The sequence below is a fragment of the Lepus europaeus genome, chromosome 16, assembly GCF_033115175.1.
Source record: "Lepus europaeus isolate LE1 chromosome 16, mLepTim1.pri, whole genome shotgun sequence".
NCBI lineage: Eukaryota > Metazoa > Chordata > Mammalia > Lagomorpha > Leporidae > Lepus > Lepus europaeus.
Window position 1 is genome coordinate 70,953,350 of NC_084842.1, and position 24,804 is coordinate 70,978,153.

Sequence of the window (24,804 nt, forward strand, 5' to 3'; positions counted from 1 at the left end):
CGGGAATCCACTCTGCACTGGGCCCTGAGAGATGCAGAGGCCCAAAAACAGAGGGCTAGCCCTCCTCCCTGGGGTCCAGTTTCTAGAACTTTCCCCAGCTCTCTGCACAAACTTCAGAAAGTCTTTGCACTAAAATAAATTTTTGTTTGATCCCTCCCCCCCCCACCCCGCAAAGAAATCGATTTATTTATTTATTTATTAAACAACAGAGGAGAGAGGGAAAGACAGAGAGAGGTCTTCCATCTGCTGGTTCACTCCTCAAGTGGCTGCAATAGCCATGGCTGGGCCAGGCTGAAGCCAGGAGCCAGGAACTCCATCCCAGTCTCCCACTTGGATGGCAGGGGTCCAAGTACTTGGGCCATCTTTCATTGTTTTCCCAGGCACGTGAGCAGGGAGCTGGATTGGAAACAGAGCAGCTGGGATTTGAACGGGCCCTCACATGGTATGCCAGTGTCGCGGGCAGCAGCTTCACCGGCCACGCCACCACGCAGGCCCCATTTCCATTTTGAAGTCCCTTCGTGTCTCATCTTTGCAAACATTGCGCCTCGCAGGATTAGATGCAGTGCCCCGCGTTCTGATACCTGGTGGGTCCCCGCTGGCTCCCACTGGCCGGCAGGTGGTTTTCCGCCCGTGGTCCATGGAGAAGTGTTTAAGCTTCTTCTGCGAACTGTCGCGGTCACAACTGCTCAACTCTGCCGTTTTGTCACTTGAAAGTGGCCATCGTGGCTGCGCTGCTACTAGAACTGTGCCGTGCACCCCACATTTGAATTCCAGGAGTTCTCCCGTGTCATGAAATGATTTTTGCTCTGCCATAGAAAAATGCAAAAGCCAGGCTTAGATCAAGAGCCACACGGGAACAGGTAGCGGCTGCTTTTGGCCTGGGCCGCCGGATGGGCCAGCTCTCGATTATTCACTAATGCACAGGAAAGCGATCCCCCAGGCGGCGCGTCGTCCACAAATCACTTCCATTTGGCGCTGCCGTATCCTCTGTAATTTTTTAAACTGCACGCTTGTTCTGGTTACTTTGATTCTGGTCCAGTAGTAAAATGAGCATGCAGTCCGGGTGCACAGGGACAAGGAGGCCCCTTTTAAATTAGCAGTGGCTGTAGGGGGCTGATGTGGTGATCTTAGCCTCCCACATAGGAGGAAAGCTCTCTCATGGATAATAACAAGCCCACTGTAGAAACAACAAGCATCCCTCTTAGGCTCTTATTGGAAGATTTAAATGGTGGCAGTACTAACTAGGCACTAGGCATTTCTTCAACATTTACACACTGGTCTCCTCCCCCCCCACCCCCACCAACGGCTCCCCTACCTGTGTTTAATTAGAAAACTGATTGCTGATTTAGCTTGTTACCATGGTGACTTACACATTCCCTGGGCCAGACGAAACGTGCCATAGTACTTCGTTGACTTCCGCAGACATTATTGGAAAAATACAGCTCGGGGCCTAAGGGGACTTGGGCCGCATCTGCTGCAGGTCCCTCAATTCCCAGGTGCAGAAGCCAAAGCCTGGGAGATGCAAGGTTTTAGGACGGACATAGCTGCCATCAGTAGTGTCCCAAGGTCACCGGCAGTTAGTGGCAGATCACTGAGACTTGGCCTCCTGACTACAGCTGAGTGGGCTTTGGACCTCATCGCTGGGTCTTTCGCTACCAGATCATTGGCCACAGTGTTATACGACCCTGGACATGTCACGTCATTCTACAGCACCCTGCTGCCATCCTGTCCTTTGAGAACAGCCTGCACAACACCTGCTGTAGGATTTGGAAGGAAGTCCTGGGTTCCTGCCGGTGGCTTTGGGACCCACTCCTGAACTTCCGAGAATGGGGCCCTGGGAGGTGACATGGATATAGGGCCCTTTGAAAAGTTCCTGGCAGGGCCAGTATTGGGGCTCAGCGAGTTCAGCCACCGCTTGCGAAGCCAACATTCTTTATCGGAGTAGCAGCTCGAGTCCCAGCTGCTCTGCTTCCGATCCAGCACCCTGCGAATGCACCTGGGCAAGCAATGGATGATGGTCCGGCTGCTTTGGCCCCTGCCACCCCAATGTGGGGAATCTGGATGGAATTCCTGGTTCCTGCCTTGGGCCTGGCCCAGATCTGGCTGTCGCAACCCATTGGGAAGTGAATCTGCAATGAAAGATCTCTTTCCTTCTCTCCCTTTCTCTCTGTCACTCTGCCTTTCAAATAAGTAAAATTGGTCTTTTTTTTAAAAAGTTCATAGAAAATAGGATGAAGAGTTGTTTGTTTTGGTGTAAAAAATTTTTGAAGCCCGTGCATAATACAGTGTCTTTTAAAAATCCATGGAAGGTCGCTGCTCAATAGGCTAATCCTCCGCCTGCGGCAGCGGCACACTGGGTTCTAGTCCCGGTCTGGGCGCCGGATTCTGTCCCGGTTGCCCCTCTTCCAGGCCAGCTCTCTGCTGTGGCCCGGGAGTGCAGTGGAAGATGGCCCAAGTGTTTGGGCCCTGCGCCCGCATGGGAGACCAGGATAAGCACCTGGCTCCTGCCTTCAGATCAGCACGGTGCGCCGGCCACGGTGCGCCTACCGCAGCGGCCATTGGAGGGTGAACCAATGGCAAAAGGAAGACCTTTCTCTCTGTCTCTCTCTCTCACTGTCCACTCTGCCTGTCAAAAAAAAAAAAAAAAATCCATGGGAAATGCATACAATGAAGAATATATATTATGTGCACAAATTTCATAATTTTTTGCACCAAGAAACATTTATCACTTAATTCCGTTTTCCTGTGATAGCTATCTGAGGCACCCTGGTCCCTGGAGGTGAGACTTTGAAGGGGTTTGTCTGTCTAGAAATATGGACATTTGGGAATCTTGAAAGATGATCTTTCCTGCTGAAAACCGTGTACGACTGAAATATTGCCAAGTGTACCAAGATCACTGCTTAAAGGAGACCTAACAGTTGCTGGTTCATCCTCCGGCCACTGAGCTCACCACACATCACACAACCCTTTGAAAAGTGCTACGCCCGCCCCCTCTTTGAACCACAGCTCCAAGAAATTAAGGAACCTGCTCAGGGTCTCCCATCAGAGCTATTTGGCTCTTGGTCTTTCTGGCTTCCAAGTTTGTGCTATTTTCATAAGCAGCTGGGGCCTGAGAGAGATTGTCAACCCCATAGAGACAACACACCAACTCTTCCATCACTCCTGAAAGCTACACACTTGGAATTACTAAATCTTAACATCCCCACAGTGAACTTGGTTATTGGTAGTAACAGTTAACATCTGTGGACTACTCATGAGTGCCAGAGGCTGTTCTAACCACTTTATAAGCATTAGCTCATTTAACACTTATACCAACTCTACAAGGTGGAAATACCTTGTCTGTTTTTTGGACCCAGAGGAGAGTGGGTAACTTAGCCCACGGTCTTAACCAGGACGCTTCTTGGGCCTGGCTTATAAAGCAGGCATTTTCAGCTTCAGTCCTGTTCATATGTGGAACTAGATCCTGTGTTGTAGGGGTCTGACCTGGGCAATGCAGGATGTGTAACACCTGCCCTGGCCTCTGCCCACTGAGATGCCAGCAGCACCGCCTGTCCCTATCCCATTGATGGTGACAGCCAAGTGTCTCCAGACATCGCCAACTGTCCCATGGGATGCTGAGGCACCTCCCTCTAAAAACTACTGACATAAAATAGAAAACTATATTGTGGGTGGTCCAACCTCCTTCCTAAAGACAGGTTGATAGAGAATTAAACCTAGAAATAATGTTCTCCACCCCCTGGACACATTTATTTAAATAAAATAAACCAATCTTGAGGCATCGCCCAAATGGAGCAAGAATAACCCAACACTCCTTTCTCATTAATTGGTGGAATTTATGGCTTACATTGCACCGACATCATGGAAATAGAAGATAAGGCCACAGCATGTGAAGCATAGATCGGAGGGTTTTTGGGCCTGGAAGTCATAACACAAATGCAGCAGCTTAGAATTCCAGGCTTTCAGGCAGGCGCCGTGGCTTAACAGGCTAATCCTCCTCCTTGCGGCTCCGGCAGACCGGGTTCTAGTCCCGGTTGGGGTGCCGGATTCTATCCCGGTTGCCCCTCTTCCAGGCCAGCTCTCTGCTATGGCCCGGGAATGCAGTGGAGGATGGCCCAAGTGCTTGGGCCCTGCACCCGCATGGGAGACCAGGAGAAGCACCTGGCTCCTGGCTTCAGATCAGCGAGATGCGCCGGCCGCAGCAGCCATTGGAGGGTGAACCAACGGCAAAGGAAGACCTTTCTCTCTGTCTCTCTCTCTCACTATCCACTCTGCCTGTCAAAAAAAATTAAAAATTAAAAAAAAAAAAAAAAGAATTCCAGGCTTTCAAAAGCAGCCAAGATCTTTGCACATCCATTCCGTCCTGCCATTCTAGAGAAGATAGCAAAGTCCAAAGAAGTGACACAGTGGCGCCAGAGTTGCCTGTCTAGTGAGTGTCAAGGTCTCGCGACTCCTCCCTGGCTTGCCGGGGGTCTGGGTGTGGCCGGGTGTCCTTGCGCGCTGAATGCTGAGCCTGTGTTGTGTGCGTGTCTCTGCAGCCAGCCGCTCCCCTCCAGGAGCAGCCCAGGCCTCTGCCGACCCCACCAGTTCCACTGCAAGTCCAGCTGTGACTCCCGCCACAGATGCCTCCCACCAGAACCAGCCCTCGGTCGCTAATAACCCAGAGCCGCGTGGGTGACCTGTGCACTCCAGGGGTCGCCAAGGACAGCGTCCTTCCCAGAGCTGCCGCCGGAAGGCAGGAGCCAGAGCACTCTGCCGAGAAAGACCTTCGCTGTCTTGTCAACTGGGTGCGCACTTTGCACTTGGTCTCTTTCTTTGTTTTTGTTTTTGTTTTTGTTTTTTTTAATCAAATTACAAGGAGGTACCCAGAGCAGTCGGTGGGTATACCAAAGGTTATCAAACAGATACGAGCAACATCTTGACCATGAGGGCATTCCTGGTGACTGTGTGTGTATCGGGTGTCATTGTTTGCCTGGGGGCATGGCTGACTTCTACACCAAGCTGTACGTTAAGAATTTTACCCATTTGCTCATTCCCTGTTATTCGAGAACAGAGAACTGTGATTCTGTTACCAGGTAGATAGCATTTCAGTGCCTGTGTTGGCTACAGCCCTGCTGCTTGAAACCCAGCTGACAAATTTCTCTTTGACTACCCAGACCCATTTACAAGGCACCTTGAAATAAACAGCTTATGGCTGAACATACAGGGAAAACGATGACTTTGTAAATTGGTTTACATTTGTTTCTCCTTGAATTTTTCTAGGGTTGTAGTGCTTCCAAATCATTTACTGACCTTGGTGGATGTCTTTTACATTTCAATCAACATTCATAAGATAACATCTAGAAAATTCTAGTATTGAAGTGTAGTCTTCTCCATGAGTTACCCATTAGAATAGACTGGCGGCAATGGAATATGCAGAAAACAAGGCTTTAGCTCATAGACTCATCCCCATCCCTATGCCTGCCTAAGTCCATGGAGCGTGTGTGTGTGGGTGGGTGCGTGTGTGGGTGTTTGTGTGTAAGACTGAGAGGGAGATGGAGAGAAAGAGCAGAATGGATGTATGCTGTTACGGTAGTAAATAAATCAGTAATGCAATATTGTGGGTCCAAACTACTCTTTGCACTACTTTATTTACAGTAGTAAATAAAATTATTTTTATACAGTTGACTATTGGGAAGTGGCTGCTTTTTTTCTTTTCCGTAGCTACTCTTGTCGTCAGAGTCCCGCGGTCCATGCATTCTTTTTCAGGAGGCAAAAGAAAGGTCCTTAGTAGGAGAAGCCTTGCTTCTGGCAAGCCATTAAGGTCTGGGATGTAACAGTGGCCACGGCTCCTCCCTTGTTTTGGGATATTGTCTTTCGTGTTTGTCAGAGAGCTAGACTTTGGAGCCTGACAGTCCTGGATTCAAATTCTGGCCCTATAGCCCAGTAACCTTGGATAAGTGGTGAACCCGCTTGGCATCTTTGATTCTTGTGCTAGGAAATGAGGGGAACACAATCCACTTCTCAGGCTTCTCACGCGTGCAAATGCGATCGCGTGTGCCAAGCCTGCAGAACGGTGCCCTGAATAAGGTTGGTTGCTATTCTTTTAGAAAAATCTTAGGGGCCACGTAGTCCACTCTGCTGTGCCTCCATTCTCTCTTCCTGGCAAACACACGCTTCCCCAGCTGCCTGGAACAAAGGCTGTGGAGAGCTCCCAGCTGCACCCGCCGCTGGGAGTGTCGCCCAAGGTTATGCCTTTGCCAAGAGCAGCGCACGGCCTGTGACTTGCTATGAGCGGGGTGTCTCAGCTCGACTGACGTGGTGGGCAGTGGGCTTGGGCATTGTCGGGTACGAAGCAGCATCCCAGGCCTCTCCCCACCGGATGCCGGCAGTGCACACCCTCCTCTGTCCCCCTGGTTGTGACAGCCAAGGATATCTCCAAGCACTGCAGATTTTTCCTTGGGAGCAAAATCACACTGCCCTGCAGCTCGAGAATGGCTGAGGGAGGAAAACGGAGATCCCTTGCCTTGGTTCCGAATAGCCCTGCCGGGGTTGCCAGCTCCAGAACCCTGCTGCCCTGCAGCCCAGCTCTGCCCTCCTCGGGTTCTTACAGGGTAATCAGTCCCTTAACACAGTGAGTTCCTCCCCGCTCGGGAGGATGGAAGTCCACCATGTCAGCAGGACTGGGCGCTTGCAAGTCCCCTCTGCTTAGCCTGCACCTGTTCTACTCCCAGTGTCTTCACGCGGTCTCCCCGTGTGCGTCTGGGTCCTAACCTCTCCTGCTGAGGAGCCAGTCATTCTGGATCAGGCTGCATGCATGTCAAGTTCTGTATCAGTTGTCTGTGTAAAGGCCGTATCCTCAAGTATAGTGATGTTCTGAGGAGTGGGCGTCATACAAATGTGGGGGGCAACCGATGCATCCCATCTAACACCAAGCTAAGACATGATGGGAGGCAGGCTCAGGTCTAGGCTGTGGACTTGCCGGAGCATCCTGATCTGAGACCTTTGTCCAACACACCGCTCACGTCCAAATGAGGCTGGGGGATGCCGGGGTGGGACAGGCGGGGCTGGCAGGCCCGTCGTCCCTTCGTGTCCCGTCTCGGGTATCTGTTCCCAGGTGTTCTCAGAGCTGTACAACCTGCGTCCAACCCGCACCTCAAGCCTTGCCTCTGCTCTTCTCTCCAAAAGCCCTACACTCGGTTCCCACTGGCTGACGTCCAGGCTGGCTGGGACGGAATCCTGCACAGTGGAAGTCGCACGGGGAAGGAGGAAGGAGAAGAGAATAGGAGAGTGGGACAGGAAGGTGATACTCGTTACTTGCCTCTTCTCCCTTTCATATGGGATACTCTTAGACCAGACGGTACACTCCACATTACGAAGCAGATTTAATCCATGGTGTGATTTTTTTTTTTTTGTCCCACCAAGATATATTTTTAAAATCTTGATTAGTTTCTAACATCTTAAAATCAAGCATCGAGGGCTTTTCAAAAATGTAAAGAGATGGCAAACCTGGGTTGTCATTGCTGCATGGCCAGAGCTGGCTGAGGCCAATAGGTCCACCCCTTTTGGATAGAACCTGCTCGTGCTCGATAGAACCTGCTCATACTGGTTTACTCCTGTCCGCAGCTTTCCCTGTCACTTGAGTTTGTGACTGATCTTTTGGACTTGCCTGTGTTCACTGTTAATGACTTCGTTGTGGCAAGTCGAGAGGACCAGGGGTGGTACTGAACACCAGATTCATCTACAGCTCAGTACCTGCTAAGCCTGTGGGAGCCAGGGAGCAGGTGGTCTTTCCCTCCCACTCTGGGGCAGAGGGTGACTGTGAGTCTGTGTGTTGTTGGCAGTCCCAGTAATAAAGTGCTTAACAAAGTTGTAGACAAACTGTCTATTTGGAAAAAAATCAATAGTTTTCCTACATCAGCAATAACTAACTAGAAAATTAAATATTAAGTAGTGTTAATCTAAATAAGGCTTCTTGTATAATATCAGCACAGTGATAAAGTGTCTTGTAATCAACCGAACAACGAACTCATTCACCTGTACCAAGAAAAATGTTTAAATTCTATTAAAGGACATAGAAGAAGATAGAACTAAGGCAGTATACCATGTTCACTGATAGGATAACAGCCGCCAAACATGTGAATTCTCCTGAGAACCAATCCATAAATTCAGTGACCTCACAATCAAGTCCTGATTTTGCTGAGTTGTGACAATGTGATTTTCAGATTTCTGTAGGAGAATGAAAGTCCATGGGTGGCTGAGGAAAGGAAAGGAAAAAGAAGTGAGTTTCTACGTCTTGTTATACTACAAAGCCCCAGGCACGGGAACACCAGAGTGCAGTCCAAAAATAGACAAGTAGCTGAATGGGAAAGGTGGAAGAGCCCAGATCTATGGGAATTTGGCATTTGATAAAGAAGCATCACAAACCAGTTGGGCTAAGAAAGGAATACTTAGTAGACTGGTTTGGGAAATTGGCTAATCTTATGTACAAAAATAAGCCAAACTAACGTGTCCTTTATATAAGAAATAAAAACTTCCAAATGAATTTAAGACTTAACAGTGAAAGGCAGAACTACAAAGCTAGTAGTGGAAAATTTAAGACCCCATTCCACACATTTTTTAAAAGGTTTATTTTATTTATTTGAAAGGTGGGGTGACAGAGAAACAGAATCTTCCATCTACTAGTTCCCTCCCCAAATGGCCACAATAGCCAGTGCGAGGTCAGGCCAAAACCGGAAGCCAGGAGCTCCATCCTGGTTTTCCACATAGGTGGCAGAGGCCCAAGCACTTGGACCACCTTCCACTGCTTTTCCAGGCACATTAGCAGGGAGCTGGAACAGCCAGGACTAGAACAGGCACTCCAATATGGGATGCTAGTGTCACAGCAGCAGCTTAACCGCTGGCCCCAGATTTCACACATTTTGAATGAGAAAAGATTTCTTAAACAATATACAAAAATAAACAGATTTCCTTTCTTCAATAATGAAGGATTTCTCCTCAAAAGCAAACAAACACCACAGACAAGTTGGTAGAGAGATGACTAACAACAAAAGGCATATACAACGTCCAACACCACAAAGGGACCAATATACAAAGATTGCACACCAATCAACCACATAACAAAAAGAAATACACTAGAAAAAGTAGTCAAAGCATATCAAGTCATCCATGGACAGAGAAAACTAAAGGCTTAAAACAGATGCAGAGCTGTTCAACCCAACTCAAAATCGAAGAATTTAGTATAAATTAAAATCAAAGGATAGCTCTTCATTCCAGGCACGGAAAGCCGACACTATAGCGAAAAATGTCCTACATGAAGGATCTCTGTGAGTGAGACCCCAGTGGAAAGGAGTGGCCATCAAAGAAGGAGGTACTTTTCTCTGAAGGGAGGAGAGAACTTCCACTTTGCTTATGGCCTTGTCCAAATACTGATGGAGTTTGTGGATTCAAAAGGCTTCCATAGCCTTGGCAGCTCATGTCAAGAGTCTCGGGTGGTCACTGACGTCATACATAGGAGTGTTTATTGTTAAATTAACAACAGAAGTCACTGTACACTAACTCCCCATGCAGGACCTCTGTTCTCAATGATGCACCAGACTCTACAGAACTAGATTTATGAATGACAACAAAGATGCTACCCGTGTTAAAAATATATTGATTAACGAAAAAGAAACAATCAGATCTATAACTTAATGTCATCTATATCTCAATACCATTGTGTTAAGTTAAAAACCAAACACCTACAGGACACTGTATACAGAGGTAAGTATATATATAGTGGTTTATACAGAGATTTATGTGTATATGTAATTTATACACATACATGCATATATACACAGAAATGCACATACATGCATACTCACATTTATCATTCTTTGTCTTAAGATATGCATATAGTCTTATGCCAGAGTTTCTCAGCTTTGGTGCTGTTCACATTTGGGACTAAATAGTTCTTTGTAGTGAGAAGGAACAACAGGCCCTTGGCATTGCAGAAGGTTGAGTGACATCCCTGGCCTCCCCCTACTGGACACCAGTGGCACCTCTCAGTTGGGGCAGCCAGAAATGTCCCCAGACTTTGCCAGGTGTCCCCTGAGGCAGGGAAGCAGAAACGCCCTGGTTGAGAGCCACCGACCTCGTGCGTGTGCCAGTGTATTGGAATAGCTAGTGGCGCGTTCAGAAGTCGGCATGGCAGAGGGCGTGTGCAGAAAGGGAAAAGGAAGTAAGAGCAGCATCTTGCATACCGTGCTGATGATGCGCCGTGAACTGGGGAAGCTGGTCACCCCAACCATGGGCAGCTGCACTCCAAATGCAAGAAACAAAGAAAAACAAAATAAACCCAAACTGGCCTCCGTGCTTATAATTGGCAGGTGTTCATGGGAGTTCAGTCATCTACAGCCTAAATGTCCTTGAAGACAAAACAATGTAGTGTTTTATGCAAGCTCTTGCTTTGGGGTGTTCATTGTGACTTCAGACTGAATGAGGGAGCCTTGGCTATCCTTTAACAAGTCTTGTTGAAGCATCCCTTCATGATGCTGGGTGTCAGGAGGACCGCGCTGAATTAACCAACAAACAGGCAACTACGCACACACACACGCACACACACACACACCCTGCAGGGATCAGCAACGTGGAGCGTGCACGCTGGGGAAAACATCAGCCCTGCTGGAGTTACTCGGATTTCCAGATTAGAAAAAGCCAGAGAGAAGCCTTTACAATGATGCAGTGCTCTTGTTACGGACTGACTGTGTCCCACTTTCCCAAATTCATAGGTTGAAGCCCTAACCCCAAATATGGTAGCATCTGCAGGTGGGGCCGTTGGGAGGTATTCAGGGTCAGAAGAAGCCAGGAAGGCGGAGCCCGTGTGTGGGGATTGGTGCCTTTATTGAAAGGAACCCCGGAGAGCTTGCTCTCTGTCTCTCCCCACACTGCACAAAGAAGAGGCTGTGCAGGCATCTGGCAAGATGCCACGGCAAGGGAAGAAGCTCCAGAGTGAAAGCTGTGTGCTGTCACCTTGACCTGGACTTCTCAGCCTCTGGAACTGTGAGCAATCACTTCTGGGTGTTTTAGCCAATCTGTGGAATTTTGTGATAGCAGCCTGCTCAGATTAATATAATTATTTAAGAATAGCATATTATTGGAAAATATAAATAGTGAATGTAAAGCTAGAGTGGCTTTATTAATATCAGGGGGAAAAAATGGACTTCAAGACAAGAAGTACTGTAAGAACCAGAAAAAGTAAATCAGGAACATAGAACTGGAATAGAACACAATTACATGCAAGTATACTTATATACTGATGCGCATACACTTCAGAGCAGATACATTTGTGTGTGTCTAGTCACAGTAAGCAAAAATTGACAACTAAAAGAAATAGACAAATCTACCATCAAGATTGGAGATTTTAAATATACACTCTCAGTAATAGAAAAACTGACAGAAAATTAGCCAATATACAACAGATCTGAATGGCACCTTCTTAGTTAACTTTTATAAAATAGTATGCCCATCAATTGCAGCATATACATTCGTTTCGAGGGCACATGGAATGTTCACCAAGATGACCCATGTCTTGAGCTGTAAAATGAGTTTTATTAGATTTCAAACTACAGGAGTCTTATAGAATAAGATCTGACCACAATGGAATAAATTAGAAATCAACAAAAATAAAACAACCAGAAGAGTTAGAAAAGAACAGCTCACTGCTAAATAATTTCGTCAAAGGCGAAATCACATAGGAAACTAGAAAAGATTTTGACCTAAATGGTAATAAAAACAACATATCAGCATTCCAGGGGGTTTATAATATTAAATGTCTGTAAGAAAGCAAGGTACAGCTCAAATCAATGATCTAAGCATCTATCATAAGAAAAAAATCAAACTAAGCTTGAAGTAGGTAGAAAGAAAGAAATAATAGATAAATGAAGAAATTAGTGAAATTGAAACCAGAAAAAGGAGAAATCAATGAAACTAAAAACTGGTTATTTTGGGAAGAAATCAGTAAAACTGAGAAATGATAAAATTATGAGTAACAAGAATAAAAGAGGGACATCACTATAGATGCCACAGATATTAAAAGAATAAGATAAATGTAAAATTTTTATGACAGTGGTTGACAACTTAATTGAAATAGAAACTTTCTTGAAACATGTAAACTGCCACAGTTAACTTAAAAACATAACTTGAATATATCTTTAAGGAAATTGAACTCAGAGTTTAAAACCTTAAAAAGCAAATTCCAAGTCCACATGTCTTCAGTGACAAACTCTGTCAAACATTTTGGGAAAATATAATACTAACTCTACACGAACTCTTTCAGAAGAAAATAGACGAAAATACTTGTGAACTTATGAGGCCAGCATTACCTTGATATGAAAATCTGACAAAGTAATAGGAAATTAAACTCAGATCAAAAGCCCTCATAAATGTAGATACAAAAATCTTTAAATAGGCATTAACATCTTGAGACAAGCAGTTAACTAAAGTATAGTTTATTCCAGGAATGCGAGGCTATTTAACATTTTTAAACAGTATAATTCATCATTTTAACAGGTTAAAAAAAGATAAACCATGATCATCTCAATAGATGAAAAAAAAAATCACTTAACAAAACTCAGTATCCCATTATGATAAAAACACACAGAAAACTGGGGCAAGAGAGGAGCTTTCCCAATCTAATAAAGGTATCTACAGCAAAACTGGTGACTAACGGTACTTAATGGCAAAGACTGGCTGCCTCTCCCCTAAGACTGAAACAAAGCAAAGATGTTTGCTCTTAGCAGTTCTACTCAGGATTGTGCTGGAATCTTTTGTTAAAAAAAAAAAAAAAAAAAAAAAAAACCTTAAACAATAAACCAAGCAGATGCTATAACAGCTATATGAATTTATCAAGGTTGCAGGATCCAACGTCAGCACACAAAAACAAGTTATGTTTTGATATATTCTAATATACTAAAGAAATGCAAACTTAAGAAACTACTAGTAAGATGCCAGACAATAAGAAATACCCTGGGGCCGGCGCTGTGGCATAGCGGGTAAAGCCGCCGCCTGCAGTGCCGGCATCCCATATGGGTGCCGGTTTGAGTCCCGGCTGCTCCACTTCCGATCCAGCTCTCTGCTGTGGCCTGGGAAAGCAGTAGAAGATGGCCCAAGTCCTTGGGCCCCTGCATCCATGTGCAAGACCTGGAGGAGGCTCCTGGCTCCTGGCTTCGGATCGGCGCAGCTCCAGCTATTGCAGCCAATGGAGAGTGAACCAGCGGATGGAAGATATCTCTCTCTCTCTCTCTCTCTCTCTGCCTCTCCTTCTCTCTGTGTGTAACTTTGACTTTCAAATAAATAAATAAATCTGAAAAAAAGAAATATCCCAAGATAAGTTTCTCAAAAGATTTATAAAATATGCATTTTGAAAACTAAAAGCATTACTGACAAACATTAAAGAAAACAAATAAAATGGAGTGACACACCATGTACATGAATCAAAAGAATTAGTATTTTCAAGATGTGAATTCTCTCCAAGTTGATTTAGCAGATTTGTTGCAATCCTAATCAAAATTCCACAGTATTTTTTTTAAAAACTGTCAACTTGATTCTAAAATTTATACAGAAATACAAAGAACCTTGAATAGTTGAAAACAATGCTAGAGGGAAAAAAAAAGAAAGAACAAAATTGGTGAACTGACAGTTTGATTTCAAGACATACTAGATACATACATAATGCTACAGTTATTGTGATAGCATTAATTTCCATAAAGTTAGTTATACAAGTAAATGAGACAGAATAGAAGTTCCAGAGATAGACCCATACATATGGGATGGACTGATTTTCAGCAAAGTTGCCAAGATACTTAAACACCTTTGAGAAAAAGATTTTCATGAAAACAACTTGATAGCCATATTCTGAGGACAGAGAAGGAGAGAACAGCTCAAAACCAGTTCCTCCTACCACACTCTTAGAACACAGCTCACGCCTGACATCGGGTGCACAGGAGTTTTTCCCTCCCACATCAAGCAGATGATCAATTCTACAGTGGACGTTAGCTGATGTCCTCTACGTTAATTCAGGTCTGACAGTGTCCACCTGGAGAGAACATCGGGTCTCACAGGTGGAGTGCTCAGCCCCTAAGACTGCAGCCCCCTTTAGATGCCGGTCACAAGCCCCACTGACCAGGTAAGAGCGGAACAGCCTCCTCCGCGGGTTCCATTCATTTGCCTGAGCTGGGCACAGAACTCATTTACCGACTTCCTATGAAGAGGGTTACAAAGGCCACGGAGGAAGAAGAGAGGCGTCGGGAGGGACGCGAGGGGGGACTGGAGCCTCACGCTCTCTCCCGAGTGCACCACCCTCCAGGGACCTCCACCTGCTCAGCTGCCTGGAAGCTCTGGGAACCCTATCCTTGTGGGGTTTTACGAGGGCTTCGTTTTAGATGCAGGACTGCTAGTAGACTGAGTGAGAAAGCCCAGCAGGGCTGTGTGTTTGGATGCTTCTTGGTCTCTCCGGGCAACTTTCCTTCCTCCAGCGTGCGGGGCAGGACCACGCTGGAAATAAGCCCAATGCTCATGAACGAAGGACTGGAAAAACAAATCGTGTTGGATTCGTACAATGGAATACTATGCGGCAATTAAAAAGAATGGACTAGTAATACATGGATAAGACATTAGGGTACAAATCCAATGCTACTGCCAAAAGGCAGGCCAGCCCCCAGACAGAAAGCTGACCCGTGATTACCTGGGCCAGGTGAATGTGCAGGTTAACCACAAGGAGGAAGGAATGCTTCTCAAACTTCTGGGGGCAGTGGGTGTACTCTTTATCTTGATTGCCGTGGTGGTTTTGTGGGCGTGTCCCCGTGTCAAAACTCATCAAATTGTGTTTTTAAATACGTGTGGTTTATGATAGGTCAGCTCTACGTCAATGAGGCTGTAAAACTTTATTTTTAATTTTCTCGTGTGAGTCTACTCGCTATATAATAGTTTATGAAATTCCCTGACAAATAAAGCAAGTGTTTTACTACTCGGGGAGACGAGACCAACAAATCTATAAAGTCAAATCACAACACCAGTGTTAAGCGAGATGAAATGGAGGCAGCGTGTGCAAATATTAAAGCAATGTATTTTAATTTCCCTTGTGACTCATGGGCCTTTGCAGTCTTTCTCCTTCGGGGAGAAAGCCCTGAATTCCTAACACGAAAGCTGGAGAGAGCTCTAGGAACTTGGCTTCACTAGCAGGATCAGGAGCCTGGTGGAGGGAGAGGGTTATGTCAAGGGAGAGATTTGGAGGATCAGAGCATGGAGTTTTCCACCAGTGTGTGGAGGCCACAGGCCTTCCGCTTGGGAGAGCTGGCGTGGTGGTTGAAGGACATTGACAAGGAAAGTGGGAGAAAAACCCACACCTGCAGTCCAAAGGATGGTGGGGAGGAGAAAGCGGAGAAAAACAGCTTAGAGGAGGGGAGCTGATGCCAGCGTTCTTCTTTCTTCCTTTCAGCACCTTCCCTCTTCTCTGCTCCCAGAACTGTGGACCCCAGGGCATAGAGACTTGAGTCCCGCTTCCATTGAAAGATGTCAGGCCATGGGGCCGGCGCTGTGGTGTAGTGGGTAAAGCTGCTGCCTGCAATGCTGGCATCCCATATGGGCGCCGGTTCGGGTCCTGGCTGCTCCATTTCCCACCCAGCTCTCTGCTATGGCCTAGGAAAGCAGTAGAAGATGGCCCAAGTCCCTGAGCCTCTGCACCTGTTGGGAGACCCAGAAGAAGCTCCTGGCTCCTGGCTTCGGATCTGTGCAGCTCCAGCCGATCTCACCAATTGGGGAGTGAACCAGCGGATGGAAGACTTCTCTCTCTCTCTCTGCCTCTCCTTCTCTCTCTGTGTAACTCAAATAAATAAGCATTTTTTAAAAAATGTATTAAAAAAAAGAAAGATGTTAGTCTTATATGAATTATCTAAAAATAAGTAAATAAACAAATAAATAAAAGCTATTGAATTCTGAAAAAAAGAAGGAAAGAAAGATGTCAGTCTTGCTCACTCCCCTGCCCAGGTCTGGGGCCCAGCAGGACCAATGGGCGCCTCTGGCCTATGGTTTGACTGTTTCTCCGAAAGTTCCTATGTTGGAAACTTAGTCTCCAAATTCCCGGGATGAAGATGGGCTGAGCTCCTAAGGGAGAGACCCCCGTGATAGCGTCGGTGGCTCTGTAAGCAGAGCCCGGGGCTCACACCCTTCCTCTGCGTCACCAGGTGAAGCCTCCGTCACATGATGAGGCAGTGGGAGGCCCTCACTGGATGCCCGCACTGTGCCCTTAAATTTGGCAGCTTCCAGAACTGTGACTCAGCTACACTTGTAGTCTTTCTACAAAGCACTGGGTCTCTGCAGGCAGAGGCTAAGCCTACTACCACTTTTAGTGAATGATGCCAATTAACATTTAAAAATTTTTTTTTTTAATTTATTTGTTAGAGCTAGACAGAGAGAGAGAGACATTCCGTTGGTTCACTCCCCAGATGGCCGCCACGGCCAGCGCTGCACCGATCTGTAGCCAGGAGCCAGGTGCTTCTCCTGGTCTCCCATGCGGGTGCAGGGCCCAAGCACCTGGGCCATCCTCCACTGCCTTCCCAGGCCACAGCAGAGAGCTGGATTGGAAGAGGAGCAGCCGGGATTAGAACCGCTGCTCATATGAGATGCCAGCGCCGCAGGTGGAGGATTAACCAAGTAAAGAAGCATATTCTGGCCTGATTGTGTGTCCCCTTAAAATTTATATGCTGAAGCCCTAACCCCCAGTGCCTCAGCTTGTGTCTGTATTTGGAGAGAGGGCTTTCAAAGACGTGATGAAGTAAAGCGGAAACCATTAGGGTGCTCCCCAGGGGGAAGTGAGTAAGCAGAGGGAAGGTAGACACAGGCGCGTAGCCCCCGGGGCTGACTGCAAAGACACACAGAGGTGCGTGTCCACACACTGCCGAGGAAAGCCCAAACCTGGCCGCACCTTGATCTTGAACTTCCAGCCTGCAGAGTGTGGTTTCGGCCACCCAGTCGGTTGTACTTTGTTACAGCAAAGCCTGGGACTCTCACGCGCTCCTACCTGTGAGAAAAATCCTGCTCATGAGGCCTTAGGAAATGTTTCTAGGAATTCCGGGAAGCTGTATAATAATTGCACCACACGCAGGGGTGGAGAACCTTTTTACTGCCACGGGCCATCTGGATATTTATAACATCATTTGCAGGCCATGCGCAATTATCAACTTAAAAATGAGCCTGCTGTAGATTGACGGAATGCTGGATCCCGCCTGGCAGAGCCAGACACAGTGGCTTTATATATATATGTGGCTATATATATATATGGGCCTTATACAGCCCATGTGCCCAATATCCCCCACCCCGAACGGGCACCTGGCAGGTCAGGAACCCCCCCGAGTGGGGAAACCTGGCCCGTTCCACCCACTGTGCAGCCGCCATCGCTGCCACCCACACCCACTTCGCTGGCCCAGCTATCGTCTTCAGCCGTCTCCAGGGTCTGAAGTACAACAGTTGGGCTTTTTCCAAAGCTATGGCGGGGCCGGCATTGTGGTGCCACTGCAATGCCTCTATCTCGTGAGAGCACAGGTTCAAGTCCAGGCTGCTCTGCCTCTGATCCAGTTCCCTGCTAATGCGCCTGGGAAAGCAGCAGCAGATGGCCTGAGTCCTCGGGCCCCTGCACCCATGTGGGGACCCAGATGGAGTTCTTGGCTCCTGGTTTCAACCTGGCCCAGTCCTGGCCATTGTGGCCATTTGGGGAATGACCCAGAGGATGGAAGATCTCTCTGCAACTCTGCCTTTCAGATGAATAAAGAAGTCCTTTTGCTAAAAAGCACCCAAATAAATAAAAACAAAAAACTGGGATGAGCACAAAGATTCCTGGTCCTTTCCTTTCTTATTCCAAACGCTCCAGACACCCAGCCCAGTGGTCCTCTCCTCCAGGAAGAAGAGAACCGCTACTGCTTTGCTGCTGCCTGGCACTTACCCGGCACCTCCCACACATCGTTTCCAGAAGCAAGGCTCCTGGCAAGCCCTGGCCTGTGCGCTGAGAGTGGCTGGAGGGTCCCCCAACTCTCACTAGTTCATGGCTGACTCGGAGTTGCATGGAGATGGGAGCATCCTCTGGAACCTTTTTTTTTTTTTTTTGGCTCTGCATATGCATTTATTGTGATCAGCAAGTGGGAAACTTTCAGAAACAGTAAAAAAAAAAAAAAATACTCATGCACAATGAATTAGCAAAAACAGGGATTGGTACAGCTGCCTGGGAGCACAGGCCAGCCCAGCCCAGGAGCTGGGAATGAGGTGGAGGCCGGCCCAGCCCAGGAGCGGGAAGACTCCAGAGCCCGTGAATGCCGCTGTCCATGGCTGGAATCGGACGTGCCCAGACGTGCCTGAGGGATCCGTGGCCACTGGGAGGAGCAATGGCTGGGGACGAAATGGACTCCTGGGAGCTGCCGCTTGCAGGTCTTGGGACAGTGGGGAGAGCTGAGCTGGGTTTGCTGGTGTGGACACCAGGGGTCCTTTCCTGAATCTGCCATTCCACCCTGGGGAGGCTGCCTCTCTAAATTCAGACTCGGGGCCCTACCTTGATGTGGAGTTCACCGGGGACTATAAATGAGCGAGAGGCTATTTTCTTTCTTTCTTTTTAAAAAGATTTATTTGTTTATTTGAAAGGCAGAGAGGCAGAGGCAGAGAGAGATAGAGGGAGGTCTTCCATCCAATGGTTCACTCCCTAGGTGGCTGCAATGGTCAGAGCTGGGCCAATCCAAAGCCAGAAGCCAGGAGCTTTTTCTGGGTCTCCCTGCATCCCATGGGTGCAGGGGCCCAAGGACTCGGGCCATCCTCTACTGCTTTCCCAGGCCATAGCAGAGAGCTGGATGGGAAGTGGAGCAGCAGGGACTCGAACTGGCGCCCATATGGGATGCCGGCACTGCAGGCGATGGCTTTACCTGCTACGGCACAGCACCAGCCCCGGGATGCTATTTTCTATCCTCATTTGTCTTCTCCAAGCACTTACCGCAAGTCCTGAATCCCGCTAGTGTACAGGTTGTACACCACCGGCATGCGATCCTCGTGGCTACCTGATGGCTAGTTGTTAATGAGACAAGGCATTGTGGTTCTGAAGGTCAAGTCGTCTGCTGTTTGGTGATGACGTTCCATGGCAGCTCCTTCCGACGAGCAGCCCAAGTCCATCAGTCGATGCTGCACCTGGACTTGGAGGGGTGCCCTGGCAGGGCTGTGAGGAGCAGCAGCTGGGGGCAGGCAGGGCTGGGGGTGAGCTCACCATGATGAATCAGCACTGTTTGCAGCCACTCTCCTGGGGAAAGGAGTCACCCCGGGAGAGGAGGAACCACTGCACATCAGGGAGCAGTAGGGATGTGACCACAGTTGTATTATCAGGGTATTGAAATCTGAGACGTTTGAATATCTTTCCTTGAGTTCTCACAATACCACTGCCAGTTAACATATGCATTTTCCCCCTCTTATAGATGAATGAACTAGTGTTACCATAACGCTTGGTCACAAGCAATGGCCAAACCCCAGAGGCCCAGAGCCTTGGCGCTTGGTTCTCACTCAGCACCTGGGCGGCTTCGGGCTCAGCAACTGAGACTGCACCGAGAGGGGCCTGGATCCAGGCTGTGGGGTGGCTCCAGGCCCACTCCACGGGTCTTCTACTCTGGCATTCACACACAACAAGGGTGCATTCGTCTTAAGTGGGATCCAGATACGCCACCCCACAACTGGCTTGCCAGAGTTCCTGCCCTCCCCACTGCTCCCTAAAAACAGGACATAAATTTCCTTTCGTGTGGGTGACACTAATTTTCCTATAAATAGGTCTTCTGTCATACCAGGAGGAGGAGAGAGACTCATCACTAGTTGGAGAGTTGGTGCCTAAGTGAGCCTGTGTAAACAGAGCTTGATAAAATAACCCTTATCTTCTGTTAGATTTCCGTGTATCCCCTAGATGCTTCGCCTTGATTCATCATTCCTTAAAGCCCAAACACCTTTCCTTTGTTAAAATGGTATTTAAGTTTCTGAGTCTAATCTCGTGACCTTCACTTTTTTTGTAAACTGAGCATGTAAAATGTCTAATTTAAAATTGTAAACCTACAGCCAGTGTTGTGGTGTAGCAGGTTAAGCCACATGTGGGAGGCCCATTGGAGCCCTGGCTGCTCCACTTCCCATCCAGCTTCCCGCTAATGTGCCTGGGAAGGCAGTGCAGAACGGTCCAACTACTCAGGCCCCTGCACCTGCACGGGAGACTAGGATGGGCTTCCTGGCTCCTTTAGGCTTTGGCCTGGCCCACGCCTGACCATTTGGTAATAAACGAGCAGAAGGAAGATTTCCCTCTCTCCTTCTCTCTCTTGCTTGCTCTGCCTTTGAAAGAAATAAATCTTTTTTTTTTTTTTTGACAGGCAGAGTGGACAGTGAGAGAGAGACAGAGAGAAAGGTCTTCCTTTTGCCGTTGGTTCACCCTCCAATGGCCGCCGCGGTAGCGTGCTGCGGCCGGCACACCGCGCTGATCCGAAGCCAGGAGCCAGGTGCTTCTCCTGGTCTCCCATGGGGTGCAGGGCCCAAGCACTTGGGCCATCCTCCACTGCACTCCTTGGCCACAGCAGAGAGCTGGCCTGGAAGAGGGGCAACCTGGACAGGATCGGTGCCCCGACCGGGACTAGAACCTGGTGTGCCGGCGCCGCTAGGCGGAGGATTAGCCTAGTGAGCTGCGGCGCCGGCCGAAAGAAATAAATCTTTAAAAAAAATTGTATGCCTTCCCTTCTGGGCCATCCTCCACTGCACTCCTTGGCCACAGCAGAGAGCTGGCCTGGAAGAGGGGCAACCTGGACAGGATCGGTGCCCCGACCGGGACTAGAACCTGGTGTGCCGGCGCCGCTAGGCGGAGGATTAGCCTAGTGAGCTGCGGCGCCGGCCGAAAGAAATAAATCTTTAAAAAAATTGTATGCCTTCCCTTCTGTTAATCTATCCTAGGTTACTTTAATTTGCTTGTTCCCCACTCCACCCCCACCCCCAAAATCTAAGAGGGTAGGAAAAGTCCCCAAGAAGCTCATGGCAAAAAGTCTCAAAAACACTGCGTGCAAGCTCACTTGAAGCCTTTGTGCACATCACTTCCATTAATGACCGTTGGCCAAAGCAAGTCACAGGGGTAAGGCAAAGGCAGGGCAGGGAAGGGCGTGCCCCCAGGAAGCAGGAAGGGGTTTGTTTCCCACATCTGTTGTTGTTACACCAAAGCTGGAGCGGCTCTCGAAACCTTCACTAAGTCCCCTCTTAAGAATTTCCCTGGCTGGTTATCAATGACGTAATTAACGAAACACTCCTGTCACATTCTTCAGCCCTTAAGGCTTCGGTGTTTGCTTTGTCTCCCCGGCTGCATCGTTGGGTTATTAAAGCAAGTCCACTCCTGGGTTGCCCCAGCACTTGTGTGACGCTGGCCTGGAGAAGGCACCCAGGCAGCAGTTGGAGAGGGACTAGCCGGGTGTGTTTCTCCCATCTTTCTAGCGAGAGGCCCACAGTAAGTGCCCCTGTGGGATCCTGGCAGATGACAATGAAACAAGTCCAAAAGAGCTGAGTGCCTACCTGGGGCCCTCCAGTACTGGGAGAGCTTGACAGCTCTTCATGATCTTGGAGGAGCTCCTACCAGCAGGCGCTGTGGCATTCATCAGCACGTGGTCTCCTCCCAGACTTAATTAGCAGTTCATGGTCAGAACTCAGCTTCTCATTCAAACCAGACTGAAAAAAAAAAAAAAAAAAAACAGACTAACAAGGAAAAGAATTTCCAAGCTGGTGTCCTTATTACATGTAACTTCTTATCCAGACTAGAGGGGAAAAAAATCACATTTTTTTTAAAAGATTTATTTATTTAAAAGTCAGAGTTACACAGAGAGAAGGAGAGGCAGAGAGAGAGAGAGAGAGAGAGAGAGAGAGAGAGAGAGAGGTCTTCCATCTGCTGCTTCACTCTTCAATTGGCCACAACAGCTGGAGCTGTGCCGATCCAAAGCCAGGAGCCAGGAGCCAGGAGCTTCTTCCAGGTCTCCCACACAGGTGCAGGGGCCCAAGGACTTGGGCCATCTTCTACTGCTTTCCCAGGCCATAGCAGAGAGCTGGATCAGAAGTGGAGCAGCCAGGACTTGAACCAGCGCCCATATGGGGTGCCAGCACTGCAGGCGGTGGCTTTGCCCACAACGCCAGAGTGCCGGCCCCCCCAAAAAATCACATCTTCTAAAGCGAGTCAAGAGAAGAGAGACAAAGTGATCCAAGAACGTCCTTCCCCTTGTCCAGTCGCCATGACCCCAGTACTGGTTACCACTTAGAAACCACTTAGAGTGCTCAGGATGATCCATTCATCATTAGCTGGCTTCCTTGCCCAGCTATGACAGATGTGCCTTGAGTTTTGATGGGATTACGTCCCGACAAACCCACTGGAAGCTGAAAATAGCATCAAGTCAGATTCTAGCCTAGAACTGGGTGACATCGTCTGATAGAGTCCATTTGATATTAAGCCATTGACTGGCTCACATGATTGAACACCTGTGGCAACGCAGCACACGTGAGACTGCCAGTTGTTGACCTTCGTGATGTGACCGATCCACCACACCTGGCCGAATGGGAGCTGCAGCTTGGGCAGCTGCCTAGCATCTCAAGAGAGCATGACACAGCATATCCGTAGCCCAGGCAAAGATAAGCGTTCAAAGGGCGATTTCTAACGAATGTATGTAGCTTTTATGCCATCATAAAGTAGAACTCGTCTGTATTAATTTGTTTTCTGTTGCTATAGCAAAGGAGCTGACGCTGGGTAGTATATGAAGAAGAGAGGTTTGTTTAGCTTGCTACTTGGGAAGCTGAATGCTCAAAGCCAGGCTGCCAAATATGCTTGGCTTCTGCCAAGGGCCCTCCTGGCTGCGTCACAAAGGGGTAGAGGAGAGGACAAGGGAGCATCAGTGCGCAGAAGGAGCGCACACATGGCCTCTATGCAGAAGCCACTCTCAAGGGAGCGGACTCCTGCAGGACCAGCACCAATCCCTCCCCAGGGCAGCCTCCCCGGGAACTGCCCACCTCCCACTAGGCCTCACCTCTTAGAAGTCCCACCTCATCTCAAAATCACCACACTGGGGAGCAAGCATCCGTCACATGATCCCGAGAGGGATGCTCTCGAACCGTAACAAGCCATGGGATCATCAGCAGCTGGGGACTGCCCGTTGTAATGGTCCCCAATTTCCAGCCAAGGACATGGAGGCTTAAAGACCCACCCAGGACCACAGTGCTTACAAATGGTAGAGCTGACAAGTAAGCCCTGCTTTAAAAACATTATACAGAATATAATTTTGTATTGTATATTCTATATGCATATTCTAGATTTCATATAGGATATCATTGATTGTAATGCATTCTTTAGTATTCTATGCTAAATCCATACTGTGTTCTTCTTTATTTTAATTTCAAACATGCAAAGTATAGAAAAGAGTACTGGGGCTGGCATTGTGGCACAACACCCATACGGGTGCTAGTTCAAATCCTGGCTGCTCCATTTCCGATCCAGCCACCTGCTAATGTGCCTGAGAGAGCCACAGCAGAAGACTCAAGTGCATGGGCCCCTGCTACCCATGCAAGACATCCACATGGAGTTCCAGGTCCTGACTTCATCCTGGCCTGGCCCAGCCATTGCGGCCATTTGGGGAGTGAACCAGTGAAGGAAAAGTCTCCCTGTCTCTCTCTCTTTCTCTCTTTCTTTCTCTGTAACTCTGCCTTTCAAATAAAGTGAAATGGATCTTTTTTAAAAAGAATATCAATGTACCTATTAACCAGTTTTAAAAACAAGTGATCTTTTCCTTTACTTATTTGAATAATTAATTTAAATATATGTATATAACCATGTAGAAAATATCCCATAAGCATTATTCCCTAATCCTATCATCCTCCCTCTATGTCCTGAGGCAACTGTTACTTGAATTTAGTTCAAGGGTATTTTTTTTTTATTTTTTATTTATTTATTTTTATTTATTTATTTTTTTTTTTGACAGGCAGAGTGGACAGTGGAGGGAGACAGAGAGAAAGGTCTTCCTTTTGCCGTTGGTTCACCCTCCAATGGCCGCCGCGGTAGGCGCGCTGTGGCCGGCGACATAGCTGATCCGATGGCAGGAGCCAGGTGCTTCTCCTGGTCTCCCATGGGGTGCAGGGCCCAAGCACTTGGGCCATCCTCCACTGCACTCCCTGGCCACAGCAGAGAGCTGGCCTGGAAGAGGGGCAACCGGGACAGGATCCGTGCCCCGACTGGGAATAGAACCCGGTGTGCTGGCGCCGCAAGGCGGAGGATTAGCCTAGTGAGCCGCGGCGCTGGCTTAGAGTATTTTTATATTTTAACCATATTCGTAGCCAGCGCCACGACTCACTAGGCTAATCCTCCGCAAGCAGCGCCGGCACACAGGGTTCTAGTCCCAGTTGGGGCGTCGGATCCTGTCCCGGTTGCTCCTCTTCCAGTCCAGCTCTCTGCTGTGGCCTGGGAAGGCAGTGGAGGATGGTCCAAGTGCTTGGGCCCTGCACCCGCATGGGAGACCAGGAGAAGCACCTGGCTCCTGGCTTTGGATCAGTGCAGTGCGCTGGCTGCAGCGGCCATTGGGGGGTGAACCAATGGAAGGAAGACCTTTCTCTCTTCTGTCTCTCTCACTGTCCACTCTGCCTGTCAAAAAAAAAAAAAAAAAGCTATATATGTAGATAAGCATAAACCTTACATAGACCTGTTGGACTGTTTTAAAATTGTTTAAATAGTGTTCTGAAATTCATCTTTTATTCCACCTTACACAATTGCTATTTATTTGGGTTGACTGA

At 48.0% G+C, this 24,804-nt stretch overlaps 1 protein-coding gene across 1 annotated transcript in view; it reads left to right on the forward strand.

Moving 5' to 3' along the window:
* The window catches only part of SEL1L3 (SEL1L family member 3), a 108,178-nt gene extending 102,516 nt beyond the window's left edge, over positions 1-5,662 (forward strand). Inside the window, exon 24 of the mRNA XM_062212862.1 lies at positions 4,536-5,662. Coding sequence (XP_062068846.1) covers positions 4,536-4,675 — 140 coding nt within the window. The 3' untranslated portion in view covers positions 4,676-5,662. The remainder of the gene's footprint in view (positions 1-4,535) is intronic.
* Positions 5,663-24,804: the final 19,142 nt, after the last annotated feature.